At 67.6% G+C, this 18,829-nt stretch overlaps 1 protein-coding gene across 2 annotated transcripts in view; it reads left to right on the top strand.

Moving 5' to 3' along the window:
• gucy1a2 (guanylate cyclase 1, soluble, alpha 2) overlaps positions 1-18,829 on the top strand; it is a 379,990-nt gene that overhangs the window by 273,901 nt on the left and 87,260 nt on the right. For both annotated transcript variants that reach the window (XM_072476754.1, XM_072476755.1), the window contains exon 5: positions 17,328-17,813. In XM_072476754.1, the coding sequence (XP_072332855.1) occupies positions 17,328-17,813 (486 nt within the window). The remainder of the gene's footprint in view (positions 1-17,327; positions 17,814-18,829) is intronic.

Here is an 18,829-nt window from a genome sequence, read left to right as displayed (position 1 = left end):
CCTCCACCCCAGCACGGACCCCCCCCCCCCAACCTCCACCCCAGCACGGACCCCCCCCCAACCTCCACCCCAGCACGGACCCCCCCCCCAACCTCCACCCCAGCACGGACACCCCCCCCAACCTCCACCCCAGCACGGACACCCCCCCCAACCCCCAACCTCCACCCCGGCACGGCACGGACCCCCCCCCAACCTCCACCCCAGCACGGACCCCCCCCAACCTCCACCCCAGCACGGACCCCCCCCCAACCTCCACCCCAGCACGGACGCCCCCCAACCTCCACCCCAGCACGGCACGGACCCCCCCCCCCAACCTCCACCCCAGCACAGACCCCCCCCCCCCAACCTCCACCCCAGCACGGACGCCCCCCAACCTCCACCCAAGCACGGCACGGACCCCACCCCCAACCTCCACCCCAGCACGGACCCCCCCCAACCTCCATCCCGGCACGGCACGGACACCCCCCAACCCCTAACCTCCACCCTGGCACGGCACGGACCCCCCCCCAACCTCCACCCCAGGACGGACCCCCCCCCCCAACCTCCACCCCAGCACGGACGCCCCCCCCCAACCTCCACCCCAGCACGGACCCCCCCAACCTCCACCACAGCACGGACCCCCCCCCAACCTCCACCCCGGCACGGACCCCCCCAACCCCCCACCTCCACCCCGGCACGGCACGGACGCCCCCCCCAACCTCCACCCCAGCAAGGACCCCCCCCCAACCTCCACCCCAGCACGGACCCCCCCCCCAACCTCCACCCCAGCATGGACCCCCCCCCAAACTCCACCCCAGCACGGACCCCCCCCCAACCTCCACCCCAGCACGGACACCCCCCCCAACCTCCACCCCAGCACGGGCACCCCCCCAACCCCCAACCTCCACCCCGGCACGGCACGGACCACCCCCCAACGTCCACCCCAGCACAGACCCCCCCCAACCTCCACCCCAGCACGGACCCCCCCCCAACCTCCACCCCAGCACAGACCCCCCCCCAACCTCCACCCCAGCACGGACGCCCCCCAACCTCCACCCCAGCACGGCACGGACGCCCCCCCAACCTCCACACCAGCACGGACCCCCCCCAACCTCCACCCCGGCACGGCACGGACACCCCCCAACCCCTAACCTCCACCCCGGCACGGCACGGACCCCCCCCAACCTCCACCCCAGCACGGACCCCCCCCAACCTCCAGCACAGCACGGACCCCCCCCCAACCCCCAACCTCCACCCCGGCACGGCACGGACCCCCCCCCAACCACCACCCCAGCACGGACCCCCCCCCAACCCCCAACCTCCACCCCGGCATGGCACGGACCCCCCCCCAACCTCCACCCCAGCACGGACCCCCCCAACCTCCACCCCAGCACGGACCCCCCCAACCCCCAACCTCCACCCCGGCATGGCACGGACCCCCCTCCAACCTCCACCCCAGCACGGACCCCCCCCAAACTCGACCTCCGCACGGACCCCCCTCCCAACCCCCAACCTCCACCCCGGCACGGACCCCCCCCCAACCTCCACCCCAGCACGGACCCCCCCCCAACCGCCACCCCAGCACGGACCCCCCCCCCCAACCTCCACCCCAGCACGGACCCCCCCCAACCTCCACCCCAGCACGGATCCCCCCAACCCCCAACCTCCACCCCGGCACGGCACGGACCCCACCCCCAACCTCGACCCCAGGACGGACCCCCCTCCAACCCCCAACCTCCACCCCGGCACGGCACGGACCCCCCCCCAACCTCCACCCCAGCACGGACCCCCCACCCAACCTCCACCCCTGCACGGACACCCCCCAAACCCCAACCTCCACCCCGGCACGGCACGGACACCCCCCCCAACCTCCACCCCAGCACGGACCCCCCCAACCCCCAACCTCCACCCCGGCACGGCACGGACCCCCTCCGCAACCTCCACCCCTGCACGGACCCCCCCCAACCTCCACCCCAGCACGAACCCCCCCCCCCAACCCCCAACCTCCACCCCGGCACGGCACGGACCCCCCCCCAACCTCCACCCCAGCACGGACCCCCCCCCCCAACCTCCACCCCGGCACGGACCCCCCCCCCCAACCCCCAACCTCCACCCCGGCACGGCACGGACCCCCCCCCCCCAAACCTCCACCCCAGCACGGACCCCCTCCCAACCTCCACCCCAGCACGGACCCCCCCAACTCCCAACCTCCACCCCGGCACGGCACGGACCCCCCAACCTCCAGCCCAGCATGGACCCCCCCCCAACCCCCAACCTCCACCCCGGCACGGAACGGAACCCCCCCCCCAACCTCCACCCCAGCACGGACCCCCCCCAACCTCCAACCCGGCACGGACACCCCCCCCAACCTCCACCTCGGCACGGACCCCCCAACAAACCCCAACCTCCACCCCGGCACGGCATGGACCCCCCCCCAACCTCCACCCCAGCACGGACCCCCCCCAACCTCCACCCCGGCACGGACCCCCCCCAACCTCCACCCCGGCACGGACCCCCCCAACCCCCAACCTCCACCTCGGCATGGCACGGACACCCCCCAACCTCCACCCCAGCACGGACCCCCCCCAACCTCCACCCCGGAACAGCACGGACACCCCCCCCCAACCTCCACCCCAGCACGGACTCCCCCCCAACCTCGACCCCAGCACGGACCCCCCCCAACCTCCACCCCAGCACGGACCCCCCCCAACCTCCACCCCAGCACGGACCCCCCCCAACGCCCAACCTCCACCCCGGCACGGCACGGACCCCCCCAACCTCCACCCCAGCACGGACCCCCCCCCAACCCCCAACCTCCACCCTGGCATGGCACGGACCCCCCCCCCCAACCTCCACCCCAGCACGGACCCCCCCAACCTCCACCCCAGCACGGACCCCCCCCAACCCCCAACCTCCACCCCGGCACGGCACGGACCCCCCCCCAACCTCCACCCCAGCACGGACCCCCCCCAAACTCCACCCCCGCACGGACCCCCCCCAACCCCCAACCTCCACCCCGGCACGGCACGGACCCCCCCCCCCAACCTCCACCCCAGCACGGACCCCCCCCCAACCGCCACCCCAGCACGGACCCCCCCCCCCAACCTCCAACCCAGCATGGACCCCCCCCCAACCTCCACCCCAGCACGGACACCCCCAACCCCCAATCTCCACCCCGGCACGGCACGGACCCCCCCCCCCAACCTCCACCCCAGCACGGAACCCCCCCCAACCTCCACCCCGGCACGGCACGGACCCCCCCCCAACCTCCACCCCAGCACGGACCCCCCGCCCAACCTCCACCCCTGCACGGACCCCCCCCCAACCTCCACCCCGGTACGGCCCCCTCCACCCCGGCACGGACCCCTCCCCAACCCCCAACCTCCACCCCGGCACGGCACGGACCCTCCTCCCCAACCTCCACCCAAGCACGGACCCCCCCCCCTCAACCTCCACCCCGGCACGGACCCCCCCCCAACCTCCAGCCCGGCACAGCACGGACCCCCCCCCAACCTCCACCCCAGCACGGACCCCCCCCCCAACCTCTACCCCAGCACGGACAACCCCCCAACCTCCACCCCAGCACGGACACCCCCCCAACCCCCAACCTCCACCCCGGCACGGCACGGACCCCCCCCCAACCTCCACCCCAGCACGGACCCCCCCCGCAACCTCCAACCCAGCACGGACCCCCCCAACCTCCACCCCGGCACGGACGCCCCCCAACCTCCACCCCAGCACGGCACGGACCCCCCCCCCAACCTCTACCCCAGCACGGACCCCCCCCAACCTCCACCCCAGCACGGACGCCCCCAACCTCCACCCCAGCACGGCACGGACCCCCCCCCCAACCTCCACCCCAGCACGGACCCCCCCAACCTCCACCCCGGCACGGCACGGACACCCCCCAACCCCTAACCTCCACCCCGGCACGGTACGGATCCCCCCCCAACCTCCACCCCAGCACAGACCCCCCCCCCAACCTCCACCCCAGCACGGACGCCCCCCCCCCCAACCTCCACCCCGGCACGGACCCCCCCAACCCCCCCACCTCCACCCCGGCATGGCACGGACGACCCCCCAACCTCCACCCCAGCAAGGACCCCCCCCAACCTCCACCCCAGCACGGACCCCCCCCCCCCAACCTCCACCCCAGCACGGACCCCCCCCCAACCTCCACCCCAGCACGGACCCCCCCCCCAACCTCCACCCCAGCACGGACACCCCCCCCAACCTCCACCCCAGCACGGACACCCCCCCCAACCCCCAACCTCCACCCCGGCACGGCACGGACCCCCCCCCAACCTCCACCCCAGCACGGACCCCCCCCAACCTCCACCCCAGCACGGACCCCCCCCCAACCTCCACCCCAGCACGGACGCCCCCCAACCTCCACCCCAGCACGGCACGGACCCCCCCCCCCAACCTCCACCCCAGCACAGACCCCCCCCCCCCAACCTCCACCCCAGCACGGACGCCCCCCAACCTCCACCCAAGCACGGCACGGACCCCACCCCCAACCTCCACCCCAGCACGGACCCCCCCCAACCTCCATCCCGGCACGGCACGGACACCCCCCAACCCCTAACCTCCACCCTGGCACGGCACGGACCCCCCCCCAACCTCCACCCCAGGACGGACCCCCCCCCCCAACCTCCACCCCAGCACGGACGCCCCCCCCCAACCTCCACCCCAGCACGGACCCCCCCAACCTCCACCACAGCACGGACCCCCCCCCAACCTCCACCCCGGCACGGACCCCCCCAACCCCCCACCTCCACCCCGGCACGGCACGGACGCCCCCCCCAACCTCCACCCCAGCAAGGACCCCCCCCCAACCTCCACCCCAGCACGGACCCCCCCCCCAACCTCCACCCCAGCATGGACCCCCCCCCAAACTCCACCCCAGCACGGACCCCCCCCCAACCTCCACCCCAGCACGGACACCCCCCCCAACCTCCACCCCAGCACGGGCACCCCCCCAACCCCCAACCTCCACCCCGGCACGGCACGGACCACCCCCCAACGTCCACCCCAGCACAGACCCCCCCCAACCTCCACCCCAGCACGGACCCCCCCCCAACCTCCACCCCAGCACAGACCCCCCCCCAACCTCCACCCCAGCACGGACGCCCCCCAACCTCCACCCCAGCACGGCACGGACGCCCCCCCAACCTCCACACCAGCACGGACCCCCCCCAACCTCCACCCCGGCACGGCACGGACACCCCCCAACCCCTAACCTCCACCCCGGCACGGCACGGACCCCCCCCAACCTCCACCCCAGCACGGACCCCCCCCAACCTCCAGCACAGCACGGACCCCCCCCCAACCCCCAACCTCCACCCCGGCACGGCACGGACCCCCCCCCAACCACCACCCCAGCACGGACCCCCCCCCAACCCCCAACCTCCACCCCGGCATGGCACGGACCCCCCCCCAACCTCCACCCCAGCACGGACCCCCCCAACCTCCACCCCAGCACGGACCCCCCCAACCCCCAACCTCCACCCCGGCATGGCACGGACCCCCCTCCAACCTCCACCCCAGCACGGACCCCCCCCAAACTCCACCTCCGCACGGACCCCCCTCCCAACCCCCAACCTCCACCCCGGCACGGACCCCCCCCCAACCTCCACCCCAGCACGGACCCCCCCCCAACCGCCACCCCAGCACGGACCCCCCCCCCCAACCTCCACCCCAGCACGGACCCCCCCCAACCTCCACCCCAGCACGGATCCCCCCAACCCCCAACCTCCACCCCGGCACGGCACGGACCCCACCCCCAACCTCGACCCCAGGACGGACCCCCCTCCAACCCCCAACCTCCACCCCGGCACGGCACGGACCCCCCCCCAACCTCCACCCCAGCACGGACCCCCCACCCAACCTCCACCCCTGCACGGACACCCCCCAAACCCCAACCTCCACCCCGGCACGGCACGGACACCCCCCCCAACCTCCACCCCAGCACGGACCCCCCCAACCCCCAACCTCCACCCCGGCACGGCACGGACCCCCTCCGCAACCTCCACCCCTGCACGGACCCCCCCCAACCTCCACCCCAGCACGAACCCCCCCCCCCAACCCCCAACCTCCACCCCGGCACGGCACGGACCCCCCCCCAACCTCCACCCCAGCACGGACCCCCCCCCCCAACCTCCACCCCGGCACGGACCCCCCCCCCCAACCCCCAACCTCCACCCCGGCACGGCACGGACCCCCCCCCCCCAAACCTCCACCCCAGCACGGACCCCCTCCCAACCTCCACCCCAGCACGGACCCCCCCAACTCCCAACCTCCACCCCGGCACGGCACGGACCCCCCAACCTCCAGCCCAGCATGGACCCCCCCCCAACCCCCAACCTCCACCCCGGCACGGAACGGAACCCCCCCCCCAACCTCCACCCCAGCACGGACCCCCCCCAACCTCCAACCCGGCACGGACACCCCCCCCAACCTCCACCTCGGCACGGACCCCCCAACAAACCCCAACCTCCACCCCGGCACGGCATGGACCCCCCCCCAACCTCCACCCCAGCACGGACCCCCCCCAACCTCCACCCCGGCACGGACCCCCCCCAACCTCCACCCCGGCACGGACCCCCCCAACCCCCAACCTCCACCTCGGCATGGCACGGACACCCCCCAACCTCCACCCCAGCACGGACCCCCCCCAACCTCCACCCCGGAACAGCACGGACACCCCCCCCCAACCTCCACCCCAGCACGGACTCCCCCCCAACCTCGACCCCAGCACGGACCCCCCCCAACCTCCACCCCAGCACGGACCCCCCCCAACCTCCACCCCAGCACGGACCCCCCCCAACGCCCAACCTCCACCCCGGCACGGCACGGACCCCCCCAACCTCCACCCCAGCACGGACCCCCCCCCAACCCCCAACCTCCACCCTGGCATGGCACGGACCCCCCCCCCCAACCTCCACCCCAGCACGGACCCCCCCAACCTCCACCCCAGCACGGACCCCCCCCAACCCCCAACCTCCACCCCGGCACGGCACGGACCCCCCCCCAACCTCCACCCCAGCACGGACCCCCCCCAAACTCCACCCCCGCACGGACCCCCCCCAACCCCCAACCTCCACCCCGGCACGGCACGGACCCCCCCCCCCAACCTCCACCCCAGCACGGACCCCCCCCCAACCGCCACCCCAGCACGGACCCCCCCCCCCAACCTCCAACCCAGCATGGACCCCCCCCCAACCTCCACCCCAGCACGGACACCCCCAACCCCCAATCTCCACCCCGGCACGGCACGGACCCCCCCCCCCAACCTCCACCCCAGCACGGAACCCCCCCCAACCTCCACCCCGGCACGGCACGGACCCCCCCCCAACCTCCACCCCAGCACGGACCCCCCGCCCAACCTCCACCCCTGCACGGACCCCCCCCCAACCTCCACCCCGGTACGGCCCCCTCCACCCCGGCACGGACCCCTCCCCAACCCCCAACCTCCACCCCGGCACGGCACGGACCCTCCTCCCCAACCTCCACCCAAGCACGGACCCCCCCCCTCAACCTCCACCCCGGCACGGACCCCCCCCCAACCTCCAGCCCGGCACAGCACGGACCCCCCCCCAACCTCCACCCCAGCACGGACCCCTCCCCAACCTCCACACCGGCACGGCACAGACCCCCCCCCAACCTCCACCCCAGCACGGACCCCCCCCCCAACCTCCACCCCGGCACGGACACCCCCCCAACCTCCACCCCGGCACGGCACGGCCCCCCCCCCAAACCTCCACCCCAGCACGGACCCCCACCCAACCTCCACCCCAGCACGGACCCCCCCCAACCCCCAACCTCCACCCCGGCACTGCACGGACCCCCCCAACCTCCAGGCCAGCACGGACCCCCCCCAACCCCCAACCTCCACCCTGGCACGGACACCCCCCCAACCCCCAACCTCCACCCCGGCACGGCACGGACCCCCCCCCAACCTCCACCCCAGCACGGACCCCCCCCGCAACCTCCACCCCGGCACGGACCCCCCCAACCTCCACCCCGGCACGGACGCCCCCCAACCTCCACCCCAGCACGGCACGGACCCCCCCCCAACCTCTACCCCAGCACGGACCCCCCCCAACCTCCACCCCAGCACGGACGCCCCCAACCTCCACCCCAGCACGGCACGGACCCCCCCCCAACCTCCACCCCAGCACGGACCCCCCCAACCTCCACCCCGGCACGGCACGGACACCCCCCAACCCCTAACCTCCACCCCGGCACGGTACGGATCCCCCCCCAACCTCCACCCCAGCACAGACCCCCCCCCCAACCTCCACCCCAGCACGGACGCCCCCCCCCCCAACCTCCACCCCGGCACGGACCCCCCCAACCCCCCCACCTCCACCCCGGCATGGCACGGACGACCCCCCAACCTCCACCCCAGCAAGGACCCCCCCCAACCTCCACCCCAGCACGGACCCCCCCCCCCCAACCTCCACCCCAGCACGGACCCCCCCCCCAACCTCCACCCCAGCACGGACCCCCCCCCCAACCTCCACCCCAGCACGGACACCCCCCCCAACCTCCACCCCAGCACGGACACCCCCCCCAACCCCCAACCTCCACCCCGGCACGGCACGGACCCCCCCCCAACCTCCACCCCAGCACGGACCCCCCCCAACCTCCACCCCAGCACGGACCCCCCCCCCAACCTCCACCCCAGCACGGACGCCCCCCAACCTCCACCCCAGCACGGCACGGACCCCCCCCCAACCTCCACCCCAGCACAGACCCCCCCCCCCAACCTCCACCCCAGCACGGACGCCCCCCAACCTCCACCCAAGCACGGCACGGACCCCACCCCCAACCTCCACCCCAGCACGGACCCCCCCCAACCTCCATCCCGGCACGGCACGGACACCCCCCAACCCCTAACCTCCACCCTGGCACGGCACGGACCCCCCCCCAACCTCCACCCCAGGACGGACCCCCCCCCCCAACCTCCACCCCAGCACGGACGCCCCCCCCCAACCTCCACCCCAGCACGGACCCCCCCAACCTCCACCACAGCACGGACCCCCCCCCAACCTCCACCCCGGCACGGACCCCCCCAACCCCCCACCTCCACCCCGGCACGGCACGGACGCCCCCCCCAACCTCCACCCCAGCAAGGACCCCCCCCCAACCTCCACCCCAGCACGGACCCCCCCCCCAACCTCCACCCCAGCATGGACCCCCCCCCAACCTCCACCCCAGCACGGACCCCCCCCCAACCTCCACCCCAGCACGGACACCCCCCCCAACCTCCACCCCAGCACGGGCACCCCCCCAACCCCCAACCTCCACCCCGGCACGGCACGGACCACCCCCCAACCTCCACCCCAGCACAGACCCCCCCCAACCTCCACCCCAGCACGGACCCCCCCCCAACCTCCACCCCAGCACAGACCCCCCCCCAACCTCCACCCCAGCACGGACGCCCCCCAACCTCCACCCCAGCACGGCACGGACGCCCCCCCAACCTCCACACCAGCACGGACCCCCCCCAACCTCCACCCCGGCACGGCACGGACACCCCCCAACCCCTAACCTCCACCCCGGCACGGCACGGACCCCCCCCAACCTCCACCCCAGCACGGACCCCCCCCAACCTCCAGCACAGCACGGACCCCCCCCCAACCCCCAACCTCCACCCCGGCACGGCACGGACCCCCCCCCAACCACCACCCCAGCACGGACCCCCCCCAACCCCCAACCTCCACCCCGGCATGGCACGGACCCCCCCCCAACCTCCACCCCAGCACGGACCCCCCCAACCTCCACCCCAGCACGGACCCCCCCAACCCCCAACCTCCACCCCGGCATGGCACGGACCCCCCTCCAACCTCCACCCCAGCACGGACCCCCCCCAAACTCCACCTCCGCACGGACCCCCCTCCCAACCCCCAACCTCCACCCCGGCACGGACCCCCCCCCAACCTCCACCCCAGCACGGACCCCCCCCAACCGCCACCCCAGCACGGACCCCCCCCCCAACCTCCACCCCAGCACGGACCCCCCCCCAACCTCCACCCCAGCACGGATCCCCCCAACCCCCAACCTCCACCCCGGCACGGCACGGACCCCACCCCCAACCTCGACCCCAGGACGGACCCCCCTCCAACCCCCAACCTCCACCCCGGCACGGCACGGACCCCCCCCCAACCTCCACCCCAGCACGGACCCCCCACCCAACCTCCACCCCTGCACGGACACCCCCCAAACCCCAACCTCCACCCCGGCACGGCACGGACACCCCCCCCAACCTCCACCCCAGCACGGACCCCCCCAACCCCCAACCTCCACCCCGGCACGGCACGGACCCCCTCCGCAACCTCCACCCCTGCACGGACCCCCCCCAACCTCCACCCCAGCACGAACCCCCCCCCCCAACCCCCAACCTCCACCCCGGCACGGCACGGACCCCCCCCCAACCTCCACCCCAGCACGGACCCCCCCCCCCAACCTCCACCCCGGCACGGACCCCCCCCCCCAACCCCCAACCTCCACCCCGGCACGGCACGGACCCCCCCCCCCCAAACCTCCACCCCAGCACGGACCCCCTCCCAACCTCCACCCCAGCACGGACCCCCCCAACTCCCAACCTCCACCCCGGCACGGCACGGACCCCCCAACCTCCAGCCCAGCATGGACCCCCCCCCAACCCCCAACCTCCACCCCGGCACGGAACGGAACCCCCCCCCCAACCTCCACCCCAGCACGGACCCCCCCCAACCTCCAACCCGGCACGGACACCCCCCCCAACCTCCACCTCGGCACGGACCCCCCAACAAACCCCAACCTCCACCCCGGCACGGCATGGACCCCCCCCCAACCTCCACCCCAGCACGGACCCCCCCCAACCTCCACCCCGGCACGGACCCCCCCCAACCTCCACCCCGGCACGGACCCCCCCAACCCCCAACCTCCACCTCGGCATGGCACGGACACCCCCCAACCTCCACCCCGGCACGGACCCCCCCAACCCCCAACCTCCACCTCGGCATGGCACGGACACCCCCCAACCTCCACCCCAGCACGGACCCCCCCCAACCTCCACCCCGGAACAGCACGGACACCCCCCCCCAACCTCCACCCCAGCACGGACTCCCCCCCAACCTCGACCCCAGCACGGACCCCCCCCAACCTCCACCCCAGCACGGACCCCCCCCAACCTCCACCCCAGCACGGACCCCCCCCAACGCCCAACCTCCACCCCGGCACGGCACGGACCCCCCCAACCTCCACCCCAGCACGGACCCCCCCCCAACCCCCAACCTCCACCCTGGCATGGCACGGACCCCCCCCCCCCAACCTCCACCCCAGCACGGACCCCCCCAACCTCCACCCCAGCACGGACCCCCCCCAACCCCCAACCTCCACCCCGGCACGGCACGGACCCCCCCCCAACCTCCACCCCAGCACGGACCCCCCCCAAACTCCACCCCCGCACGGACCCCCCCCAACCCCCAACCTCCACCCCGGCACGGCACGGACCCCCCCCCCCAACCTCCACCCCAGCACGGACCCCCCCCCAACCGCCACCCCAGCACGGACCCCCCCCCCCAACCTCCAACCCAGCATGGACCCCCCCCCAACCTCCACCCCAGCACGGACACCCCCAACCCCCAATCTCCACCCCGGCACGGCACGGACCCCCCCCCCCCAACCTCCACCCCAGCACGGAACCCCCCCCAACCTCCACCCCGGCACGGCACGGACCCCCCCCCAACCTCCACCCCAGCACGGACCCCCCGCCCAACCTCCACCCCTGCACGGACCCCCCCCCAACCTCCACCCCGGTACGGCCCCCTCCACCCCGGCACGGACCCCTCCCCAACCCCCAACCTCCACCCCGGCACGGCACGGACCCTCCTCCCCAACCTCCACCCAAGCACGGACCCCCCCCCTCAACCTCCACCCCGGCACGGACCCCCCCCCAACCTCCAGCCCGGCACAGCACGGACCCCCCCCCAACCTCCACCCCAGCACGGACCCCTCCCCAACCTCCACACCGGCACGGCACAGACCCCCCCCCAACCTCCACCCCAGCACGGACCCCCCCCCCAACCTCCACCCCGGCACGGACCCCCCCCCCAACCTCCACCCCGGCACGGCACGGCCCCCCCCCCAAACCTCCACCCCAGCACGGACCCCCACCCAACCTCCACCCCAGCACGGACCCCCCCCAACCCCCAACCTCCACCCCGGCACTGCACGGACCCCCCCAACCTCCAGGCCAGCACGGACCCCCCCCAACCCCCAACCTCCACCCCGGCACGGACCCCCCCACCCCAACCTCCACCCCAGCACGGACCCCCCCCAACCTCCACTCCAGCACGGACCCCCCCCCAACCTCCACCCCGGCACGGACCCCCCCCCCCAACCTCCACCCTGGCACGGACCCCCCCCAACCCCCAACCTCCACCCCGGCACGGCTCGGACGCCCCCCCCCAACCTCCACCCCAGCACGGACCCCCCCCCCAACCTCCACCCCGGCACAGCACGGACACCCCCCCCCCCAACCTCCACCCCAGCACGGACCCCCCCACAACCTCCACCCCGGCACGGCACGGACCCCCCCCCAACCTCCACCCCAGCACGGACCCCCCCAACCTCCACCCCGGCACGGACCCCCCCCAACCCCCAACCTCCACCCCGGCACGGCACGGACCCCCCCCCAACCTCCACCCCAGCACGGACCCCCCCCAACCTCCACCCCAGCACGGACCCCCCCCCCAACCTCCACCCCGGCACCGACCCCCCAAACCCCCAACCTCCACCCCGGCACGGCACGGACCCCCCCCCCCCAACCTCCACCCCAGCACGGACCCCCCCGAACCTCCACCCCGGCACGGACCCCCCCCAACCTCCACCCGGCACGGACCACCCCCAACCCCCAACCTCCACCCCGGCACGGCACGGACCCCCCCCCAACCTCCACCCCAGCACGGACCCCCCCCCAACCTCCACCCCGGCACGGACCCCCCCCAACCTCCACCCCGGCACGGACCCCCCCACAACCCCCAACCTCCACCCCGGCACGGCACGGACCCCCCTCCAACCTCCACCCCAGCACGGACCTCCCCCAACATCCACCCCAGCACGGACCCCCCCCCCAACCTCCACCCCAGCACGGACCCCCCCCCAACCTCCACCCCGGCATGGCACGGACCCCCCCCCAACCTCCACCCCGGCACGGACCCCCCCCCAACCTCCACCCCGGCACGGACCCACCCCCAACCTCCACCCCGGCACGGCACGGACCCCCCCCCCCCCAACCTCCACCCCAGCACGGACCCCCCCCCCAACCTCCACCCCAGCACGGACCCCCCCCCAACCTCCACCCCGACACGGACCCCCCCCCACAACCTCCACCCCGGCACGGACCCCCTCCCGGCACTCCCCCGGAGCCCAGCCTACTCTAACCACCCCCCCCCCCCCCCCCCCCCCCCCCGCCGCACACACACACACAACCCGAGACACACCTCTCCTCACGCAATCAGACTGCGGCCACGCCATTGCCTGCCCAGAGCCAACCCCCCAGGCCGTCACTCACCTCCACGCTGGTCGGCGTGAGCCGGGAGCACCGGGTCACGCCGATGAAAAGGAGGTTTGATTCACGTCGACGTGAATGGTCATCACGTCGACGGGACTTCTGCCCATCCGGAAGGGAGAATATCGGCAGGCTGAAAATCGGCTGCCTTGCGCAGACCCGTGACATTCTCCGCGGCAGCGGCGCCATTAATGCCCCGCCGACTTTTCTCCCTTCGGAGACTTCGGCAACCGGCGGGGGCGGGATTCACGGCGGCCAACGGCCATTCTCCGACCCTCTGGGGGGTCGGAGAATGACGCCCCATGATGGAAAGACGGTCCTGATCAGACATGATAATCACACAGTTAAGGTTCATTCCTCATGATTAATTAGACCAAATTACAAAATACCAACTCTGAGCAGCTGTTCGAAATAAACAAGTCATCTCCTACCTCAAATTTTTATATGTTATGTGAGGAAGGTCTTGAGGAACAGAATGTGGAATATCAAGAGTTGGATAGTAGTGATCATGCCACAAATGACAGAGCGATTACATCCATAGGCCAATTGCCCAGAGTGAGCACTGGGACGACACATATTCTGGAGTCAGTGAAGCCCTTAGCCATAGTTTAGCCTGAAGAGTGGCCTCTATATTTTAGAGAGTGAGTTGTGTGTTGGTGCCCATGGTACCTAAAGCTTAAAAATGAGATTGACCAGTCCAGCAGTTTATCAAGTGAGTGATTAGTTTTCCTGGCACTCATCTGCAATTTTAGGGGGTGAACGAGCTGACACTCTTTGCTGCTGACACCTTCCTCTAAAGACATGCAAGAATTTTTCTGAGGTTACCCACAGTCAGCAACAATCAGTCCTGCCCTTTAATGCTTTTGCTGTCAGAGTATCTGTAGATTGACTTTATGAACATCCAAAGTCTTTCCCTTGTATGACTCCATTTGTAAATATGCTTTAGAAGCTCCATAAAATCTCACATGATCCATCTATTGCATAGACTACCCACTTGGTTTTTCAAACCATATTAATATATGCTGCTGTACAACTCCCCAGACTGCTGCTGCACATCTTCAAACATTCTAAGTTTTGAAAAGCTGCAATATGACAATTTCCAAATCCTTCTCTATCATACTTCCATGTTACATGGGTGTTGCATTCAGGTAACACCAATAGATAGTTAAATGAATTGACCCTGGGGTAATTTTAACTGAACCCACCTGATGAATAGTGTTGGCACAAGAGGGCAGGCAGAAGTAACGGCTCAGCAAAGCACTACTTGGACAAACAGCTCAGTGGAAAATTGGGTTCATTAACTCTAATCTGATGCAGACGTGGAATGTAACAATTTGCATTTCTATAGAGACACCTTTAAAACAACCAAATTAATATTTGAATTTATAGCTTTTAAATGTGGGCAAAATTTTCCAGTTGCGAAATCACAGCCGGCGCCGGGGCAGAGAATCCATTTCCTGTCACGGAATTGGGACCGCCGCCGGTTCCCCGAATCTGCGGGCCCCGAAAAGTGTACGCCGCGCCGTGCAACACCTAGCTGGGGCCATTGCTGGAGGCCCGTTCCGCGATTCTCCACCCCCGACCGGCCGAAGTCCCGATGGCTTGGTCTGGTCGGGGGCGGGCTGATCAGAGGGTGCCTTATATGCTGCCGGACAATGTTTGGGTGGGCGGTCAGGGTCGGGCACATGGCCAATCGGGGGGCACTATGTTTAGGGTCCTGCTCCGCAGTCTGAGTCTGCCATGGAGCACAGCGCGGCCACTGGAGACCACCGCTGTGCACATGCATGGCCTCCGACCCGGATGTGCGGGGGCCCGTATATGCCAGAAAAACTGTGAGATTTACGCCGGGTCCCTGCTAGCCCCGTGCCGGGCTAGGAATATGTGGCCCTGCAGGTCATAGTCTTTACGACGGCATGGGGACATAGTCCCAATAACAGAGAATCCAGCCCTAGGTTTTGATGCTCGCACTGAATTGCGTGCAGTTCCCATTCCCGTTGGGGTCGCTATTCAGGGAGCAATTCTGGACATGCTAATGGACCAGCACTCTGCCGGCGCAAATGCCAAGCAATTCTCAGCCCAGCGGGCCTAACTGCTGGGGCCGGAGTTAGCGCCAAAGAGTCTGGCAGTTTTTTAAGCGCTCCACTTACCACACATTCACTGCAGCCACCAAGATGTCTTTTGAGAAGATCTGCCCCCCAAGGTCGGGAGTCCGAGATGGAGCTACAGCTCCATGCCAGTGCGGAGCGGAGGGACATCATTTTCCCCAGGGTGGACTCAAGCCTACCCTCCTGAACACTGCCTGGTAGGTGGGGGCAGAGGCAGTCAGCACTACCAGTCTCACAGGAGGAGACAGCTGGTGATCCGGAGGGGTGGGGGTCACTACTGAGTTCTCTACCCAGAGAGGGGCAGAAATACGGGAATGGTTCCAAAGGCTGTGGTGCACAGGCTGTGGTTGGGGTGAACTTTTCAGATCCTCTGCTTCCTCTGCAATGGGGCAGCACTTCTGAGGCGTGGCAACATCTGGTAGGCTCCTGATTTAGCTTGGCCCTTGCTGATACAGCTGGGATCTGAACGTGTCCAGAGGGGCGGTCTGGGTCGGCTCCCTGATGATCAGAGGCCTCCTGAGCATTTAAAGGACACAGGCAGCGCTCAGCAGTGTGAGCAGCCAGGAGCCTGTAATTTCACCAAAGGGATGGATTTAAAATACAGACTGCAGCAATGGCGGACTGAGCCAGTCCACCCCGATCCCGAAGGGGACACCTAAAGTCCACGGACTTGGCACCAAGTCACTACTCACTACTGCCCCTGGCCTAGACAGCCACCCCACAACACGCCCAATAGTTTTCAGTGGTTTTCCAGTGTTCATTTAGCTTCCCACACCCACTCTGCAGACATTGCACATTTGTCATTACTTGTCGTAATCCATGCCCGCGAGTATTCTGCTTGAGAGCAGCGGAGCATCGCGGGAGAGCGGAGCATACTGTGTCCAACCCACTAATGCCATTTAAATGTATGCAAATGTCAGTTTTGCATGTCACTGCCAGCACGAGGTGCACACCTCGTTATCGCCTCAATGAATCGGTGTCGGGCGCAGAACTCGATTTTGGCTGGATGCCCGATTTTCCGCCCAATCGTATTCACGTTTGTGGCGTTGCGAGGTGAAGAACTTCACCCAGTGTCTTCAAATTTTTGGGGGGCATTGGAGATCATCTAAGTAAGAAAATAAAATGCTGCAATAGAAGCATTTAATTCTGATCTTGAGGGATGCAACAAGTGCTCCGAAGTACAGCAGCAATCAGAGATCATGCAAATCTGTCCGCATTGTCCTGCATCAAGCCCTTGAACCAAGATTAAATTAAATGACATAGTATATTATAATCTTTTATTATTCTCACAAGTAGGCTTATATTAACGCAGCAATGAAGTTACTGTCAAAATCCCCTAGTTGCCACACTCCGGCTCCTGTTCGGGTACACAGAGGGCGAATTCGGAATGTCCAATTCACCTAACAAGCACGTCTTTCGGGACTTGTGGGAGGAAACTGGAGCATCTGGAAACTGGAAACCCATGCAGACACGGGGAGAACGTGCAGACTCCACACAGACAGTGACCCAAGCTGGGAATCACACCTGGGACTCTAGCACTGTGAAGCAACAGTGCTAACCACTGTGCTACCATGCCGCCATTTGCTTGTTTTGTTGCTGCTTTGATTGTCTTTTGATTTGAGAAGATGTTTGAGGATTATTGTGCAAACTGTTAGTAAAACCTCTACCCTTCTTCCTAGGTGATGGAGATTAAGGGACAAATGATTCATGTACATGAATCAAACTCCATTCTTTTCCTGGGCTCACTATGTGTTGACAAACTGGAGGAGTTAATGGGACGCGGTTTGCATCTGTCAGACATACCCATCCATGATGCAACTCGTGATGTGATTTTAGTGGGTGAGCAGGCTAAGGCCCAGGATGGCCTAAAGAAACGCATGGACAAATTGAAAGCAACCCTTGAAAATGCACACCAAGCCTTGGAGGAAGAGAAGAAGAAGACTGTGGATTTACTTTATTCGATCTTCCCGGGTGACATTGCCCAACAGCTTTGGCAGGGAAAATCAGTGCAGGCGAGGAAATTTGATGATGTTACCATGCTTTTCTCTGACATTGTTGGCTTCACAGCCATTTGTGCGCAGTGCACCCCAATGCAAGTGATTAGCATGCTGAATGAACTGTATACCCGATTTGACTACCAATGCGGAATCCTAGATGTGTATAAGGTAATTGCACAACCCACTGATATTAAGATAGTAACCACTACCTGAAGATTGAATGACACAATAATCTATTTATTTTTTAAATAGGCACTGGGGAATTAACTTGGTAACTGATTGAGCTTTGCAGTAAGGTTGTCAGTCTCAATTTCAATTATTAAATGTTAAGGAAAGGATGAGTCTGAAGGCTTAATTTATTTTCAAGCCTGCAGAGTAAAAATACAGGCTCTTCCAATTTCCCCAACACTCAGTTTGAATACATTTTTATACTCTTTTAATGAAGCCCTAATACTCCCCCAACTGGACACTGCTGCACTTAATTACTAGGGGGATGTTCACTGATGATTGCACAATGTTTAGCATCATTCACAACTCCTTAGATACTGAAGCAGTCCAAATGCAACAAGACCTGAACAATATCCAGGCTTGGGGTAACAACTTACATTCGTGCCACACAAATGCCAGGCACTGACCATCTCCAACAAGGGAGGATCTAACCATCACCCCTTGACATTCAATGGCATTACCATTGCTGAATCTGCCACTATCAACATCCTGAGGGCTTACCATGGACCAGAAACTGAACTGGACAAGCCATATAAATACAATGGCTACAAGAACAGATCAGAGACTAAGAATCCTGCAGTGAATAACTCACTCCCTGACTCCCCCAAATCCTGTTCACCATCTACAAGGCACATGTCTGGAGTGTGATGTAATACTCTCCACTTACCAGGAGCTTGACACCATCCAGGACAAAGCAGCTCACTTGATTGGCATCCCTTCACAAACATTCGCTCCATCCACCACCAACGCACAGTGGCAGCCATGTGTACCATCTACAAGATGCACTGCACAAACCCAACAAGGCTCCTGAGAAAGCACCTTCCAAACCCACAGCCGTGCTCCTGGCATGCAGAGCTCCACATTGGTACCGCAAATTTGTGAAACCTACTCTCTTAAAGTTTATTGAAATCTGTTGTGTGGACGAAATAATAAACTGCACCAAAATCTTCAAAATA

This window comes from Scyliorhinus torazame, chromosome 15 (genome assembly GCF_047496885.1).
Source record: "Scyliorhinus torazame isolate Kashiwa2021f chromosome 15, sScyTor2.1, whole genome shotgun sequence".
In the NCBI taxonomy this organism is placed as follows: Eukaryota; Metazoa; Chordata; class Chondrichthyes; order Carcharhiniformes; family Scyliorhinidae; genus Scyliorhinus; species Scyliorhinus torazame.
This window is presented reverse-complemented; position numbering and strand designations above follow the sequence as displayed.